The sequence below is a fragment of the Camelina sativa genome, chromosome 9, assembly GCF_030686135.1.
Source record: "Camelina sativa cultivar CO46 ecotype springtype chromosome 9, ASM3068613v1".
In the NCBI taxonomy this organism is placed as follows: Eukaryota; Viridiplantae; Streptophyta; class Magnoliopsida; order Brassicales; family Brassicaceae; genus Camelina; species Camelina sativa.
In genome coordinates this window covers 7,207,586-7,226,862 of record NC_141888.1, presented here as the reverse complement: position 1 = coordinate 7,226,862, position 19,277 = coordinate 7,207,586, and the positions used below count along the sequence as shown (strand labels likewise).

General features: G+C 38.5%; 1 protein-coding gene and 1 pseudogene across 1 annotated transcript; one reads left to right on the top strand and one right to left on the bottom strand.

The window, feature by feature from the left end:
• Window positions 1–19,277, bottom strand: part of LOC109124998 (receptor-like protein 11) — a 59,847-nt pseudogene that overhangs the window by 7,730 nt on the left and 32,840 nt on the right.
• Window positions 16,638–17,633, top strand: LOC147937859 (uncharacterized). The gene has a single exon (XM_087464033.1). It carries the CDS (start codon window positions 16,638–16,640, stop codon window positions 17,631–17,633), a length of 996 nt encoding a protein of 331 aa, XP_087320159.1.

Genomic DNA, 19,277 nt, shown 5'->3' with positions numbered 1-19,277 from the left:
TCGAGATATATCAACCAAATCTTCGAAACGGAAGTAGTGTTTTTGATTCACCGGTGAGAGCAGGCACATCGTCGACTCATCAGTAAATTTGATTTGGAAAGGATGATGTGTATTCCTCTCCCTAAGTGTTGGCTGGATGACCTTGAAATCCCTAATTTCATACCAATCACCATCATAGATATACTTCCTCATTTTCTTATAGGTCCCTGGTAAAAACGTCACCTCGATTGTGTCACCCTACAAAGTGCATATCAATTGTGTATAAGACCACTGCGTTGGTTAACAACTTCGTGCAAATATTTTACAAAGCAAAGTGGACTAACCCGTGTATCAGCAAGGAGCAGAACCCGCTTCCAAAAGTACTCAGTAACATACCACGAATTCAAGACCTTCGCTTGGATAATCCAATTCGTTTTTACTGGTATAAGATCAGCGATGGCATCAACTCTAAACTCCATGGTTTTTTCTGATAATATCCTGTTACTCGTTTCTACCCTGGGTTTGGAAAGGAGACAGGGTGATGCTATTTAAATAAAACAAAACGTCGCGACTAGTAGTTGCGTCTTTCTACCGACGGCGCATAGATCCTTCTCTACTAAGCGCGACTCTTCGTTTTCTTTGTTTTTCTTCGGGTTTATATTTGAAATTTACTTTAATTCGTAGTGTACGTACAGACAACTAATTTACGTATTGTACGTGGTTTTATTTTATTTCTATTGTTGATGTATGCTTCCCCAGCCCCCCCCCCCCCAATGGTTTCTTAATTACGTTATGGCGCCCACCCACTACGACAAAATTGATTCAATGGTTGGTATTGTAGAGTTATCTTAGTTTAAAAAAACCAAAATTTAATTGCCGGTCCAGCAACATTGGAGGCCCAATACGAAAAGAAATTGTATTGTTTACTTTTAAATTGTTTTTCTTAGTAAGTCGATGTAATTTATAAATTTTTAAATGGGGCCTCAACTCAAACTATAAAATTGAGGCCTTATTTTTAAGAAATAAACAACAAATCCATACCGAATGGGCTTACTAAAATTGAGGCCCGATACCTATGTATCATAGGGATGTGTACACATCCGACTTCACCAACCGAATGCACAGTTGTAACAAAACAATACATTTCTCGTACCAAACGTAAGCACCCATGTACCCACACACACTTTGTTGTACATACACAATAGGCAGATATATCAATTGTGTATAGTTCTTTTGCAAGATAGAACAGTTAAAAAAGGAAATGAACCAACATCAATTGGTACATGCTTAAAAATAACTAGAAGAGAAAACCATGGAAACAAAAGGCCGGATTCAGTGCGCGTAAACCCTATGACGTAGATATTAGTACGGCGTTTATAACAGAAGGCATTTAGATGAAACGTTTAGGGCGAAACATCTAAAGAGATAATATAACTAAAGGATCTCGGATATAGATTTCACCAACCACCAAAGGCCGCAATTGTTGCAAACCATGTCATAGTCTCGATACTTGAGAGAGTACAGACCATGCTCCAATAAACACAATTTAGCACATTACGGAGAAGGGATGAAAGGGGCAATCGGATAGACAAATGTATCCTTGTACGTGTTTTCTCGCGCCGTCTGATATCTACCCAGCAACATGAACAACTCCCTGCCCAAAATCCTTGTTTGAGTTGTATTTAGTTGGTAGTGGTATGCAAAAAACAGGTAAAGATAATGACCCGCCATGTCGAGGTTCCCATGTAACATCGAAAAAAACCCACATGCTAGTGTGGCATCATCTTCTGCGGGTACGTTACGAGTTAGAAGTGCAATACCTCCCTCAATGTCGCTTTCCTCGGCAACAACCCGGAGACCTTCGTAATAGATTGCCTTTTTGTTCCCAGCGTCAAGGCATTTTTCGAAGATACGCCGGTGCATCCCTTCCTCTTTTATTCTACGATTTCGATGATGTAATTTTTGGAACCAAGAAGGATGGCAAGTAATGCTGGAGATGTTAGCATCCTTGAGAACTTGAGGCGTAAGCGCTGTTTTGACTCCCCGAGGTCCTGCCTTGACTATTGGAGCTAGGTAGTTCAAACCATCTACTGCAAGAAACCCGAAGATGATAATCAACATCTCATCTGGTAGATGAGGCATTTTTTGAGACGCAGACACCAGCTTGCTGTGGTTTTTAAGTAGGAACTGCAACTTGTACAGAAGGGTGTTTGAAGAACTCAAAGTTAAGGTTGCACTCAGTGGGACTGGTAATTATAATTTATAAAATGCTAACGAGATACTTATTTCGCTAACACCATACCCGTTCATTGTTGTAATGTGCCGAGACATACGTCACTTACTACTGTTTAATTAAAACTCGCTGAGCTATAAATCACATCACGTTTATGGTAACACGACTTTGGGGGTAGGAGTTGTCACTTCGTCCAACCTACTGCTGTCATGTCTACCCTAAGTAGAGCCTAGCGGAATTTAAGAGAAATAATTGTACAAGTAGTGTATAACGTATTTGACATCCGTTATTATGGTGGCGCCATGTATATACGTAATAGAAGAATCTGCGTCAGCGGATTTATTTATATTTAATTTGCATAAAGGGGGTTTTACCCAAAGAAAAATTGCATGAAGGGAGATAATGCCCGCACTATTCCTTCCCATTCTACGTACACGCAATTTGCAAACTGTAATACGTACAAGGCCTTAAAGTATAAACCTTTGTACGTACACTAAATGTACTTAACGTACACTGAAATTTTAAACGTTGTTATTACACAAACATCTTTCAGATTGTGTACGTCTTAGTATTATATTTAAGTAGTTTTGCAATGGGAAGGTACGAGTTATATAGTTTTATATTCATAATCATCTCTGATGGTCACATTTAGGCACCCAACCTCTTAGCTTTCGTAAACAACATATTAAGTAGCGATAGATTCCGCGTTCTTATAATAATTATAGGCCGTACAAGGATTCTAGAAGATATTAGAACTGCGTTGATAACAGGATATTCGTTAGATATTACGTTTAGGGCGAAACATATTAAGAGAAAAAATAACTACAGGATCTCGGACATAGCATTCAACAACCACCAGAGGCCGCAATTTGTGCAGACAATGTCATAATCTTGATAGTTGAGAGAGTAGAAACCATGCTCCAATAAACACAATCGACCACATTCCGGAGAAGGGATAAAGGGAGCAATAGGATAGACGAATGTGTCCCTGTATGTGTCTACTCGCGCCATCTGATATCTACACAGCAACTGGAACACCCCCTTGGCCAGAAACCTTGCTCGTTCCGATTTAAGTGGGTAGTGATGTGAATCAAACAGTTCAAGAAAATGTCTAGCCATCTCGCAGTTCCCAACTAACATAGAAAAAAACCCACAAGCGAGTGTCGATATAGGTTCCGCGGGAACGTTACGAGTTAGAAGTGCGATACCTTGCTTAATGTCTTCCACCTCGGCAACAACCCGGAAACCTTCGAAACAAATTGCCTATTTGTTGCCAGCATCTAGGCATTTTTCGAAAATACACCTATGGATCCCTTCATTTTGGACTCTACCATTTGGGTGATGTGGTGTTTGGAACATCGTCGGATCCCAGCATAAGCTGAAGATGTTAGCAACCTTTAAAACTTGGGGAGAGAGCGCCGTTTCTACACCTCGATGACCTGCCTTCAGTATTGGAGCAAGGTACTCCAAACCATCAACTGCGAGAAAGCCGAGGATTTTAATCAATATTTCATCGGGTATCTCAGGCATTTTTCCAGTTGCATGCGGCATTTTCACTTGCTTTTTCTAAAACAATGTTTCGTATGTGTTGCAACTTGTGGAGGGTACTCTAAATAAGGGGAGAGTTGTAGTTGGGAGTTGCAGGTTTTTTAATAATTTATGGCAATGAACGGCGACATGCATAAGTGCGGTTTTTAAGCTTTTTTTTTAAATCCGCGTTATGTTACCAATCAAGAAATATTCTGTAGTTTTCGTTTTTTTTTGAAAAAAAAAAAATTACTGTTGCGGTTTCCAAAACAATTTACCCATGAACCGTATATACTTTACCCAACTACCATTTACCCAGCGGTTTAATAAATTCCGCACTGAACAAAGCAATAATTTGATTTTTCTTTTTTATTTAATACTAATACAAGTTACAAATCAGCACATAATTCGACATAGAGAGAGGTCAAACTATAGCCTAAATACGTAGTAATCATTGTTCCATACAAACCATGTGTGAATATATATAGAATGCTAACCAGAAACATATTTAGTTCACACTGTGACCAGATTTCGTAACTTAGTAATGATTACAAATACATCATATTAAACGTACTCATCAAGACACATCACATCCCTCTACTTACTTGTTAAGCAACTCTTCTACGTCTTCGCATATACGACTTTTGTGGGTATCAGTTGTCACATCGCAGTTGCCAACTGGTGTCATGTCTGCCACTACGTTAAGCTGAGCGGGTAGTGAATAATCGAGATTGAGATAGTAGATTATACTAGTAGACTTCAAATCCGTAATATGGTTATGACACGTGTATACTAATAGGGGATGTGGGTGATCATATATTGTTATGATGTCAAGAGGCCTAAAATATTAACGGCCCATTAATATTCTCAAAACGACACTCCATCTATTTTGTTAGTGGATGTTTTAAAATCTTAATAATTAGTGGTTTGATGTCACCTCGCCATCTTGTCACGCAGTTATATCAAGTATCATTTATATCCATACCAAATACTTCCCCAACCATATCAACAAGTTCGTATTATAAAATCGTTTGCATTACAATGTGCACATAATACTTTCACTACAAATATGACCAACCCAAATCTTCCTGACAATCTGTTGGCGCGAATAGCTAAACTAATGGCAGCAAAACACTGGTGGTACATGCAGTCACTCCTACGTTCGGGAAATAGAGGCAAAACTATAGTTTACCGTTGCGACGTCTTGAAAGAGGCAAACATCTTCAACATGTGCAGTGACCCCGATGATATCAGGTTTGGTGGTCGACACAGGAAGTATTTTGAAAGGTGCCTTGATACAGATAATCCAACGGCCATATATTATGAAGGCCTTCATCTTGCAACAAAAGATGGGGACATTGAAGGGGCCGTAAATTTACTCCTGCGTAACGTACCAACACATGCCGACGCTACTCTTGCGTCTGCCATGTTGTGCATCTGTAAAGGGTCCAGAGTCCAGGCGGGTCATTTGCTTCAGCTGTTTTCTATAAAACACTACCCACTTGACTCCGAAGAGGTTGGAGATATGTGTGAAGAACTCATCACTGAGCTTATTCACTATGGAGCATCACACAATACAACTTATGGTGTGTTTTTTGACTACCCTGATGATGGGGAAATAACAACTCCTTCGTGCGCACTAAAATGCGCGCTCTCAATGAGGAAGAAAGACGTACTCAATATGGTGGGCCCTTACAAGCATCGTTGCAGGAAATGCACAATCTGGTGGTGCGCTCGCCGAATTAGTCAAATGCTTTGGTAGTTATAACGAAACATGTTTGCATTTCCTCGTTTCCGTGTACACCTTATCTCCTATCAATTCTAATTTTAATATTAAACGAAGTATTTTGTCAGCGATGCACCTTTGCAGAATAAGGCAAGCTAATAAAGGTAACCACGAACTTTGTTAGATGTGATAACTGGCTATTAGTTCCATGAAAACTAATAGTTTATCGAATATCTTATTCTGTACGATACATGGCTAAGACCTACATCAACAGTTACATGCCCGTGTAGCTTGAATTGAATTGTACCCTTTTATACTTAAAATTGAAACCACTATATTTAATATATAATATAGGGAAATTAACAATGTGTTTGTATCTATTAGTAGTCGTATTTAATGCAATGACATGTTGCAATTTTTAATGCAATGGCCAACTGATTTGACGTCCATATAAGTCAATTTTAATCGATATGACTTGCAGGGTTGTTGATGTCAAATATCAGTTATGTAATTTTACTTATATACGTACACGAGTACCAAAGAACCAACAGAGCTTGTTGAATACTTTTGGCGTTGCTAATAAACAGAATTAAATCATTACATTTTTATATAAATATATTCCTATACAATCAGTACATTTTACTGTTAAATACCATCGAGTTAATTACCTGTTATAGTAAAAATAAAATTACCACTGTTCTCACTATATATAGATGTGTGTACGGAAGAAGATGTTTTATTCCCTACACATAGCAAATACCATCCACAGCCCATATCGTCTCTAATAAAAAAAAAAAAAAAAAAACAATGAACACCCCTCCGAACGAGATTTTCCTGGCCATCAAGCTGCCAAACCCTACAAGCCTCCTTGTCAATTTTATACCCGTATCTGTCACTCCTATCTCCGCCTTGGTCGAGACGCTGAACACTGTTGACCTCCAAACTGTTCAACTTCGTCCGTTCATCACGTGGCCACAGTTCATAACTGTGGAGTCTAAGTTCAGGCCCTACTTTGAGCTTCTCCTCTACAGGGCCACATCGTAGCGAACTATCTTGAGGGCATCAGGCTAGCTTCAAACTCCTTCACCTTTGCTGAAGGTATGGCAAAGCTACGCTATTTTGCACCAACGGATCCGTATGCGAATTTTGCTTATGTGCTGTTCGCAACGTTTACCGGCCAAGTGATGGAGGCCGAGGCGTTTGGCAATATTTTCTGGTTCATGGTCCCTCACATGAACACCGCCGTTGAAGTCGCTGGCCTGGTTATGTTCCATGTTGCGAACCTCCATCTCCGTGGTCCCCTTTTTGAAGTGAGATCGTTGCCTTCTCTCCTCCACCACCGTTGGTGTACTTGCAGTAGCTACCTCACCGGGTGTAAGTCATGTTTTTTCTACTGGTATGCACAGGAGTTGCGCTCGTTCTTTTAAGATCCTCTTTTCATGTTCTTATTTTTTTGCGGCTTAACCTTAGTGACGACGTTTTCAACTAGGTTAATGTAGAAATATTATGTACTTGATGGTTGTTTTTTTCTTTTTGGAACCTCGAACCATTATCCGGTGTATGCCGGAGTTTATTTTATAATCCACGTATGTATTCTATTTAGTGTTATCCCGCCATCGTACACGGTGCCACACCTATGTATTTGTGTACGTACAACGTAACAGGACATCGTACATAAATACATAGTTGTACACGGTTCCAAACTAGTTCTATTGTGTGTGACGTGTACGTACACATGGACTAGTCCCGTTCATATCGTTCTGTTTTATTTAATAACATACCCTACAAATTATCGATGTACGTACCACCGCTCATATAAGTTCATATGTACGTACCAGACGTATACAACAGCACATTAAAACAAAAAAAAATAAACTTTAAAGAGCAGCCATTGGAGATTATAGAACTAAAGGATTTCACATATAGATTTCGCCAACCACCAAAGTCCGCAATTAGTACACAAGATGTCGTAATCTCGAAAGTTTATAGAGAAGAAACCGGATTGGATACAACAAATGGCGGCACAGTCCGGGTTAGGGATGAGGTGAGTAGATGGATAGACGAATGTATCCTTGTACGTGTTTTGAAGTACCACCTGGTATGTAAACAACAGGCGAAACACAGACTTGCCTACAAATCTGACCCCATGCGATTTGAGAGGAAAGTGATGTGCATCAAATAAGTGAAGAAAATGAACCGCCATCTGTTCGCTTCCATATAACATAGAAAAGATACCACATGCTAGTGTTGCCTCAGCGTCTGCGGGAACTTTACGAGATAGAACAGAAATGCCTCGCTTGATGTCTCTCTCCTCCGCAACAATCCGGAGGCCCTCGTAGTAGATTGCAACTTCGTTTCCAGCTTTGAAGCATTTTTTGAATATACGCCTATGAATTCCTTTATCTTGAGGGCCACCATTTGGGTCGCCTGACGTTTGGATTAATAACGGATGCCAACAGATGTTGTAGATGTTTGCATCCTTTAGAACATAGGGGTCGAGCACCGTCTTCAGTCCTCGCCGACCCGACTTTAAAATTGGAGCAAGGTGCGACAGCCCATCTACTGCGAGAAGCCTAAAGATTTCGAGTAAAATATCATCAGGGAGATATGGGAGCTTATTGTGTGCTTTCCCCATTTTTTCTTTTTTTGAGATTTTGTTATCGGAGCTATTATATATGCTTCAACAACAGAGGAGGTAGGTTGTGAAATTTGTATATATACTGTACAATATAATTACTCTGAGTGTCCTTTTAGCAAAATGCATAATGAAGAATAAGTTACACTGTATTAGTTGGGAAAAGGTGTACGTAATGCTTACGCAACATCATACTGGTTCACACGATAAAGGTTGTTCTCTCGTCGTCTCGGTAACCAAAAATATATTTCGTTCAGATAAAAAGTATACTGTACACGTTCGGCAAAGTTTATAATTATTACTTGCTTAAAAAGTGTTCAGTAAACACTATGATGAGATAATAGTCATTTCTAAATTTAAGTACGAACGACTTTCCACAAAAGAAGATGTCAAATCCCTGCATGTACTTGTCGCATTTAATGCTATAGCTATTGGCTGTTCCGGACGTGAAATTGGAAAGTTGTGTAGTTCATATATAATTCGACTCAAATCCGGTTTGTAGAAAAAGACACGTTTCCGTACTAGCATATTTTACAATGAGGGTGTTGAATAAAATTTTCAACTGTTTAATTCATGCAATGGACCTGTTGAATTGAAAAAATCATACGTGTATTAAACTGAGTTGAATAAATTCAACTACTTGAATCTGAAAAAAGTGGGACCTACATTGACACATGGCGAAATATGAGAGAAGAATATGTGAATGAGTTGTATCCATTTGCTTTTTGTGAGATTTTATTTCATCCTAATTATTTTAGCTCAATTATCTTACATTCATTTATTTTTTTATAAAATAAAAAGTACATCAAAATTCATCATTTAAAAAAATCTATGAATAGAGACTAGTCTTGTTTTATTTGGAAATAGAAAAAAATATCAATTTTTATTAGAATTTTCAATTTTCTTGGACCAATTTTTTTGTTTGTGTGTGTTTAACCTTCTTCATTTTACTTACAAAAGACAAAAAAAATAATTATAAATTACAATATAAATAAATTTATATAGAAATTAATTAATTTTAAATTATATTAATTTAGTTTTAATTGATAATTATTATTAGATATGTAATCATAAATCATAAATTAAAATAAAATTAAAGAAATATAAAATAGTAGAGTAAGGTGTTGAATCTGTTAACCATTGTACATAGTTTACACATGCATAAATTGTATACCTTTTTTTATGCTCGCCACCCTTAATCTGGACCTGAACAGCTAAATATTTGATATACCTTTATTCTGCATGTAAATCTGTAACCGCTAATAACCTGAACAGCTAAATAATTTTTGGTCTATCGATGCTTGTTAATATTTATGAGTTTAATGATTAAGGTGTGGGCTTAGCGATATCCTCATTCGTTTTGGTCGGGATCTCGTTATTAATTTATGATTCCCGGTTATTTGTTAGTCTTGTAAATATACAAACTATACATATGTATGTATACTACATTGGGAAGGTACGTACATTTAGGGTCTTATTAAACAGACACCATGGAAAGTCGAAAGGTCGCGCCATTTCGAGATTTCGCTCTCCGTAAATATTTAAATTGCTCTCAACCTTCGTCAATTCCTAACACAGTTTAAAGTAAGAGATATCCAAAATCTGAGATCACCATGAGCTTCAGAACCGATCGTATTGCTGAACTGGACCGCGAGAGAAGGAATTGGTGTTGGTGTATCCACGCCAAGGTGTTGAACGCTTGGTCGATTCACGAATGCTTTATAAAACGAGTTCTCCTCCTTGTGGACGAAGAGGTTAGTTGAACAAGTCTTTCTTATTTCGCTAAATCCAACAGTTTTTGATGTATAACAATTTATCTGTTATGAAGGGTTCCACAATCGAAGTGGCATTTCTACAGGGTGAATATCCAAATATCCCGCCAAACCCTGAAATCGGTTCCTAGTACCATATTCGGGAGTTTAAATTAATCAATCCAACTCTCAAGGAGAGGAATACTCATCACCCATACCAAATCAAGTTTACGCATGAGTCAACCATGGATGTGATCCAACCTTTGAATCACAAAAATTACTTCCGCTTTGAGGATATCGATGATATAACTCGTGGCAGAGTTACTCATCCTATTTCTTGCGGTATGTTTTATCTATAATTTCTTTAATATGTATATATTAATGTCCGTGGAATTATGAACTTGCGATGGTTGCTGAGATTCATTTAGTGGTCGTTTGGTCAGTTGAGGACGTTAGTTTTAAGTGTATCATTTGCAAAAGTACAAAATAAACGTTACATCCCCATTTTCTTTTGCCCCCGTTAGATGTTTGTGGGTGCATGGTAAATGTGGACGTCATAAGAAGATGTTACGATGGCAGGTGTATTGAAGTTGTCTTCACTCTCCTGAATGGCAGGTTAAGGACCTATTATGCTATAGACATAGTGATATACATATATATATTTGAACTTCATAGGTTTAAATTTGAAAGCAATTGTGCGTTAATGCAGGAATGAAAGTGTCAAATGTCGTCTCACAGACTTCTATGCCCATCAATTCCTCTCTGATTGGGAATCAAAGGGATGTCATGTTCTCCACAAATCCGAGCCAGTGTTTTGTGTCTTCCGGTTCTTTAAGGTTGGGAGTTATGAAGGTACGTCAGATGAAATTGATATTATGATAGAAGCAAGTACATGTAATTTGTCTATCAACTCAATTACGTAAATGTGTGTAGGCGTACCATGTCTTGTACACACTGAAGCGTCTTCTAAATTCTTCATTCGAGCAGATTTCGAAGGACTTCGACATCACAAGGAGATGTAAGTTGATATTATATTAATACTTGGTATGAAAGCGTATGTGTTCTTATCTGTTCACAGTCTCACATGTACATTTAATTTTTTAAACTTATAGAAGTGAGTTTGCTGCACAACACCACATTAACAATGTGATGGGACACGATGGGACAACAATTGAAACAATTGCCCAGGAAGGAGAAAGCTCCAGAACCCATACAGAATCTGCACAGACGTTCGTCAGACTGTCCGCGGAATGAGGAATGAAAAACTGACGAGAAATAGAAATCAAAATGTTGTTTTCTATTTCAAATATTGGTTTATTTTCGTGAGAATATGTACAATGGTTTTATTGTTAAAACGTACTCTATCCTTTTTATTTTATATTCTAATAATTATTGAAATTGAGATAGAAAATAATATGTAGAATTTTGAATATTAAAATTGTTATTATTAGTAGCTATTTCACAAAAATATTAGAAAATGTTCATTTGTTTTTGGACATTAAATAAAGTAAAAGAAATGACCGAATGCTTGTACTATCTCCTAATAATAAGTAGAATCTTTAATGTTGTATTGTCTTATCAGAAGGATAATTTATTCCCCACACCATAGTTGATGTACATTGGGAGTCATAATATATTGTGGTAGTCGTCTACGTACAGAAGCTTAAATAATCGTACAATCAATACAAGTGAATAGCAACCCTTTGGATTGATCTAGTTGAGAGGAAGTGATGATAATTACGTAACTGGATACACATTAAATAAACATAATGATAAGAAAACTATCATATCTAAGCAACAATAAATACGACTCTCTTCGAAGTTGTCACATCAGAGAACCTACAAATGTCATAGTCTAGCCTTAGGGTTAGCTGATGGTTGAGTTACAGCCGATATTTAACGAATTCGAATATAATGAATTTGAAATCCGATAACACGAAACTGACACGTGGTTCGCACTACTTATTTGTTTTAGTAATTCTAATCCAGTAGGCGTGCATGAGAGCTCATAAACCTAAAATGGGTTCCTTCGTAATTAAGTAGTTAACAATAGGGTAATTTAAAACGACGTCATATAGAAACTAGTATAAATTTCCAGGATTTTCGCCAAACTCCCCAACCACCTCTCACATCGTAGGTTTTATTAGTGCGCAGGCGGCAGTTTCCATCTATTTGGTTCTGCACATACTGCACATATTGCTATTAACTCCCAAAAAATGGCGACTTCTACCCGTAAGAAGACTGATCTGCCAGACGAGATCTTGAGAAAAATAGCCAAGCATCTCGTAATTGATGGGTTCTGGCGAGCAGGCCCATTATTAAAGGCTGGTTGGCGAGGAGTGGATACGGTGCTTGCCCCAGAAGTTCTGAAGGTTGCCAGCATCTACGAAATCTGTGAACATCCTTCTTCATTCCAAACGACAAGGAAGCCAAATGGTGAACTCCAGGAAGAAGGGATTCACAGGCGTATTTCTGAAAAATGCTTGGACGCAGGGAACGGAATAGCAATCTACAACGAGGGGCTACGGATCATTGCCGAGGAGGGAGACATTCAGCGCGGTATCGCACTACTAAAAAAAACGTTCCCGAAGATGCCGAGTCCACTCTTGCTTGTGGAATTTTCTCTATGTTATATGGGGACGAGCAGATGGCAGTTCGTTTTCTTCACCAATTTGATGCACATCACTATGCACTCCAATCAGAGGGAGTACGGCTTATCGGGGAAGATCTATTCCAATGGTTGAGTATGTTTAAGACGGCGCGTAAAAACACGTACAAAGATTCTTTTGTATATCCCTCCAGTTCGTTGATCCCTTTCCCGGACTGTGCCATGAGTAGTTGTTTGAGATGGGGCAGGTTATCGACCGACACACGTTATTATGACATCATCTGTGTAAATTGCGGAGTGTGGTGGGTGGCCAAATCTATATGTGAAATCCTCTAGGTGTATCGTTGGTTCCCTTCTGTGTTGCGTTTCACCTCGCCACGTATGTTTCATTAGATAATTAAATTACTATGTAATGAAGATGTTAATTAACGTGTATGCCAATATCTATCGTTTTGGTCGTTTTGCTCCTTTGGTTCCGAAAAAGTGTACTAGATGTCGTATTGCTCCTTATATTCCTAAATAAATATCAACAGTGCCGTATAGACGACGTGTGCTTCGTTTCACCAGGCAAACACACCAACAAATATCAACACTGCCGGCCCAACCTATTTTTACCATTAACAAACATAAGAAAAAAAATGAAAAATACAACTTTACAAGGCCTCGAACTCGTGACACTGAAGGACACTCAAGGCCAATCCTACCACTGTACCACCGCACCGTTTTTGATATTGAATCCCCTAAAATCGCTAATATAATTTGTAGCATAAAGCCCTTGATATATCGGCACTGTATCAAGCTTACGACGCCGTTCGTAACTTTTGGAAAACGACACAACTTGGAAGACTTCATGTTGTCTTACAATACATAAAACGACACAATACAGAAAGTTCTATAAAAGGCCAACTGAATATAATAGATATATTATAAGATTCAGGGAAATTAGGGTTCATTGAACTGATTTGGGGGAAACAGAGAGAGCCGCTGCCATAGATGTTGGATTAGATTTTGAGAGTTGGATATTCGGTTAATAGTTTAAAGTTCCTCTTTTCTTTATTTTCACTCCTTCAATTACGTTATCAGTTTCGTTCTTAATGTCTGCTTTGGCAAACATGAGTCCAGTCGAGTATGACGATGCGGAGTATGGGATCCCGACTGTTTGTTACTGTGGTGAAATGCCAAACCTACAACCTTCTTTTACAAGGACAAACCCAGGGAGGCTCCACTACACTTGTAGAAATAGAGAGGTAAGTGACTTACAGTTTCCCCGAGGTTGATTAAAGATCAGATTTATTTGCATAACTTAAGTTTCGTGTAAAAAATTATTTTTAAATTAATGCAGGATGGGGACTATCACATTTTTAAATGGTGGGATGAAGCTATGATGGAGGAACTGAAAACAGTGAAGGAAGATCTTCTAAAGTTAACTAGTTTGAATCAGATGCGTGAAGCGCTTCAGGCACAAAAAGAGGACATTGCTAACATCTTAAATATGCACAAGGAAAATCAGATGGAGTTGGAAAGGATGAAGGCGTTGATTGCATACAAGAGTGATGGATTAATTATGGAATTAAAACTGACCAATGTGTTTGTTGCGACTTTGTTTATACTAGCAACAATGACCTATTTCTTAATGTAGTTTGGTCGTTTTATTAGAGTAGTATTTTGGGTTGTGGGTTAATTGTTTGAAATCAAGTTATAAACGTTATATTTGGTTTAGTCACATATTTTTTCGTCTAAAAAAAGACTGTTTGAAACCTTGTCGTGTTAATATTATCGACCAAACCCTTCCAATTAAACAGAAACATTTGTACACGTTTGTACACATACGTCTAACATTAAAGGTTGGCAGTATTAGGAAGATGCTTACCAAATTAAAATAAATATATATAATTAACCATGCGTATTACACACATACATTTTACATCAAATTATTCCTATCCACGTTAGATAGATTGTTTGGATGTAGGTAATGAAGCTAATATAAAGAGTTCAGCAACATGGTTTAGAAGTTTGTAATGTAAGCAACATTGACAAATGGAAACATAGGCTACGAATCGTCTTCACTCCGCTCGCGCTGGTCGAAGAATTCCAACCGGAGTTTGAAATCTCTAACCTCAGGGAAGGGTGGTTCAAATATCACTTTAGAAACACCCGGTTGACTAACCACTTCCATCCCTCCTGCAGTGTGGAAAAATAAGGAAAAAGGGTAACCAAAATTAGTTTTATGCAGTAATCTTCTATTTAAAAGGTGATTGAATTGTTTTAAATACGTCTGCCTAATCCGTACCTCCATCCTTAAACTTGGGCCTCCAGAATCGCAAGACTACAACTGGTTTGCCTCCGCATAGCCAAAAATTGCGGGCTAAATCATCGACCATTTCACATAAGCCACACATTGCAAGTGATGACCCCTACCCAAAGAGACACCTTACGTTAATAGCACGGTATATCTTTAAAGTGTGTGAAAGCTAATAATCGCCAAAACGACTCACTCGAGATTCGTCAATGAAAACCGTTTCAACCGGGTTCTCTCGGCAAAACGTGGAGCAGTTGGATCGTCCACCAATATTCTTCGTTCGACGTGAGTAACTTGCCCCATCGTCTCTATGGTTTCATTTCATTGGAATTATGGTATTGGATATGATATTAAAAAAACGGAACAACACAATGCAACGTTACCTAAGCAGCAGTTCTGGGTCCAAGGAGGCCATCGTTTGTAAATTTGGTCGAAGGGGACGTAGTCGATTTAGTGATTGGTCGACAAGCAATGAATGTTGTCCACAACCGTGTCAGCAGTGAATTTGATCCGGTAGTTGGAAGCCACGACCTTCACAGCGTATGTGTTGTCAGTGACGACGAAATTCGAGAAGGTTTTCCACAAACCCTTCTCAATCCCCGCACAGAACTGGGGCAACAGGTCCTCGCTGATTGTTGCCTGCATCTTATCTCCCTAAGGTTGGGAAAAAAGTTCAACCATGATCTACATGAATCTTTTAATATTAAGTGCATATAATATGATGATGAGACGAGTCACTTATGAACACATCCGAAACAACCATTTCGAAGGTGACGATGTTCGCTTCTCTCTTTCTCCACTTGCGGATGATCTTAACAGAAACCTTCCAATCAGAACGCCACGTCTGGAGATCGGATAGCCTGTCGAAATGCACCATGACTTTGTCGCACTTATGTTTACTTAGTGATGTGACATTTTGGTTTTTGAGAGACGAATACATACTTCACCGGGTGTGTATTTGTCTTCTTATATAATCAGCAAAGAAACACAAATGGATTATCCATATTGTGGTTTTTTAAACGTCGTGACTGCAATCCAGACAGATACATAGCATTTAGATAATTAACACGTGTAACTGCCAGTTAAGCGAAGACGATACATCGCATGCACCACTTAATTATGACCCTATAGTCGACGTTATATATAGCCGGAAAATATATTGGTTCATTTAACAAACCAATTCAATGTAAAACTTTATAAAACATCAAGGAATAGTGAATGATGGTTTAAACTCACAAATAAAGGTTGATATATAGTGTAAATGAACCAATAACGTTGAAGAACTGTATATTATGAATAAAAATATTTAAAGACAAGCTCAGCCATTGCACTGTTTACAAATAAAAAATTATTTTAAAATAGTTTACTAGTAGAGGCAAAATCTTCTTTCTTGCTAATAGACGGAAAACTGAGGCCTCAGCTGCGACGGCGGAATCTTCTGTCCGATAGGGTTGTTTTACCTCCCAATTTCTTGAATCAAGGTGTTTAGATCTGGGATAAGTACTACAAAACGACACTCCCTAGAAGTCAGCGACGGAACATTTAAGGAAGAAGAGATTACAGAGGTCGGGTGAAATCAGAAAAAGGCGAGTAGTTTCAATCCCTCCATCATCACCGGTGTTGAATCAGAAGGTAAGTGTTTGTCTTGACTTCTTACTTTAAATTGGAAGAGAGATTGTTCCCCCAAATTCTATATTACGTTGGAAGAGTATATAGCAAATACAATTAAGAATCGATTTGAGTAGCCCAGGATGTGAAATCAATGAATAGTTGTGTATTTCCGGCGGGCAGAGGCTAAATAACCCTAATCGTCAACAGAATTGAACTTTGATAGACATTGGTATTAGGGTTAATTGGTTTAGTGTACGTACATATTAATATGGTATTAGGGTTACTTCGTGGTGATAGGATGGATCCCGAGGCTGTAGAGATCGTTCCTCAATTGAGCTTGGATCTACCGAGGAGGTTATTTGCTCTTGACCGTTACCCGCTCAAAACCAAGATAAATGCGTATTCAAAACCGGAATATCATTCTACAATATCGAGGGTGCTGAGTGGAACAAAGGAAATGGAAAACTTGTTAGAGTCTCCATTTGGGCAGCTTTTTCGTATCCCTGCTAACAAGATCTCGTTCTCCGGTAAACTAGTTCATGGATTTGTTTGCCGTCAATTGGTGACCAAAAAGCGGCATGAGATGTGGATTGTGTTTGGTGGCAATCCAATCAAGTTTGGATTACAGGAATTTGCAGAGTTGACAGGACTCGAATGTGGAAATTATCCTAAAAAGAGAGATGTGGAAAGAGCAACAAAAACGGATAAAAGATGTAAGACTGTTTGGGAGGTTCTATTCGGGGAAAACATAGAACCAACGATCTCCGAGTTGGTAAAAAGGTTGGAGACTAAGGAAATGGAAACGTGGCAGAAACTAGCTTTAGCGCTGATAATAATAGTTGATGGAGTTCTAACATGCGCCAAGCAACCAGTAAAACCAGATCCGAAGACAGTGGAGATGACCAAGAATATTGATTTTTTTTTCAAATATCCATGGGGAAGGTTGTCATTTGAACGGATGCTGGAGACTATAACAGGATTTAAATGTCCAGCAGACGTAGACAGCTTAGTAAAAACTTTCAAGCAACAATCAGTTGCTGTTCATGGATTTCCTTTAGCACTCCAGCTGCTGGCTTTCCAATCTGTCCCAGCAATTGCAAGATTAGTACCATCTGACGTTCAAGATCAGGCGTTTAATCAAAGATCGATCCACAATCTGGCTAAACTGCGGCCAATCAAGACAGCAGACATCTTCGCATGCGAGGCTGCTAAAGAGGTATGTACTTATCCCTTGTCTATCAGATATAATACGTTAACGACCTGAATCTATAAGTTCCGTAAAATGTATATATTTTTGTAATCATATTATAGGTGGTTATTAGACGGATGGTTGGTAGTGGGGAGCATTGTGATAGTCGAGAATTGGCGTGGCGTGACGAAGAGGAAGACCATCAAGTTGACAACATTGAAAATCTTATTAAAGCAGGCCACAAATGGGATGAGGCAATATGGATGGGAGGTGATGATAGGTGTCCAAAACAGACACGTCCCGAAGAGAAAGGTATTAAAAGCATTTATACATTACAAAGGGATACACTATAAAGTTAATTTTTTAAAAAATTAATGGTTACTTAGTGATATAGTTACAGTTGACTGTCGGAAGAGGAAAAGAGCAGACACCGCAACAATTGACAATAAGAAAGAGAAGAGCACGAGAACTGATGCGCGACCGGGGGGTACGCACATTGTTCATAAACGTTTGGACGATGACCAATTTGAAAGGTTTGCGGCGGAACTAAACCGGTTCTATAGGAAACAAGAAGCTCTGATGAAGGAAAATCAGGCAAACATAGAGATTTTCGTACGTACAGAGATCCGCAAGGAGATAAGAGCTGCACTATTAGAGGTTAAAAGAAACGAACATGGGGAACCTTCTTACGCTTCGCATACAGTTTCAGAGAAGAAGTATTCAAAAAAAAGAAGAGGGAAAACTATAAAGTTTCGAAGAATGAGTTCAGTAATGGTTATGAAAAAAAAGGGAGAGAAGGTCAGAAACAGGGGATGCGCTGCCACTGCTAAGGTTGATATGACAAATAGCTTAAGGGTAGTCATTTTCTCACTACTTACATATATTAAATTATGTTGCTATCGTGGTGTGCACAGGGTGATCGGAATAATGATGGTTCGAAGGATGCCATAGATGGTCAACACACTGTCAGTGGTGACTCTTTAGTTGGAGGCCAGGTAATGGACAACAAGATCCTCTTTAGAATACGACTCAATCAACGTAATGGGGGTGTTTATGCTTATGCACCTATCATATACGCTTTATATATTTGACCGTAAGATACAACCTGTACTCATATTAATGAGTGGGTAACCGATAATAACGACTGTGGCCTGAACGAACCATCCCCGGACAATGGAGTTAATGAGTGTCGCCAAGATTATGACGCGGGGGACATTGCTGTCGAGGTATCACCAACTAAAATTGTATCCGATGTAAGTATTTGACACGGAATGGAGATTACAACACTAAATTCGTAATAAAGCATTGTCCACCTTTAATTGAACAGATATTGCTGCAGCTGAATACTAAAATGGAACCTGATCTGCATTGTAACAAAATGGTAGGTCAGGAAGTAACCATAAAAGGGATAACCATATGTGAGTTTCATATATATTCGGTTATTTGTATATCTCCTTTAATCTACACGTGTGAAAAATTGAGCTTCTAGCAATGGACCTACTACGAACACGCGTCTTAAAAGTTTCATTATTTTGAATAGGAGGATGGGGAAGAACTGCATCAAGAAGGCGGGAAACTCGAGTGGTTTAACAGTAACGGCGGGGACATAAGACGTCAGGAAGGCGAGTCAGATGAGGGTTGTAACAAAACCGAAATACCTGTAGAAAATGAAACTGCAGTTGACGGTGAACAAGAGGCAAGTGTCTAACTTTGATGATT

Excerpts from the sequence above, each read along its gene's own strand:
- LOC147937859 (XM_087464033.1), top strand. The coding sequence starts at position 16,638 with ATGGTATTAGGGTTACTTCGTGGTGATAGGATGGATCCCGAGGCTGTA.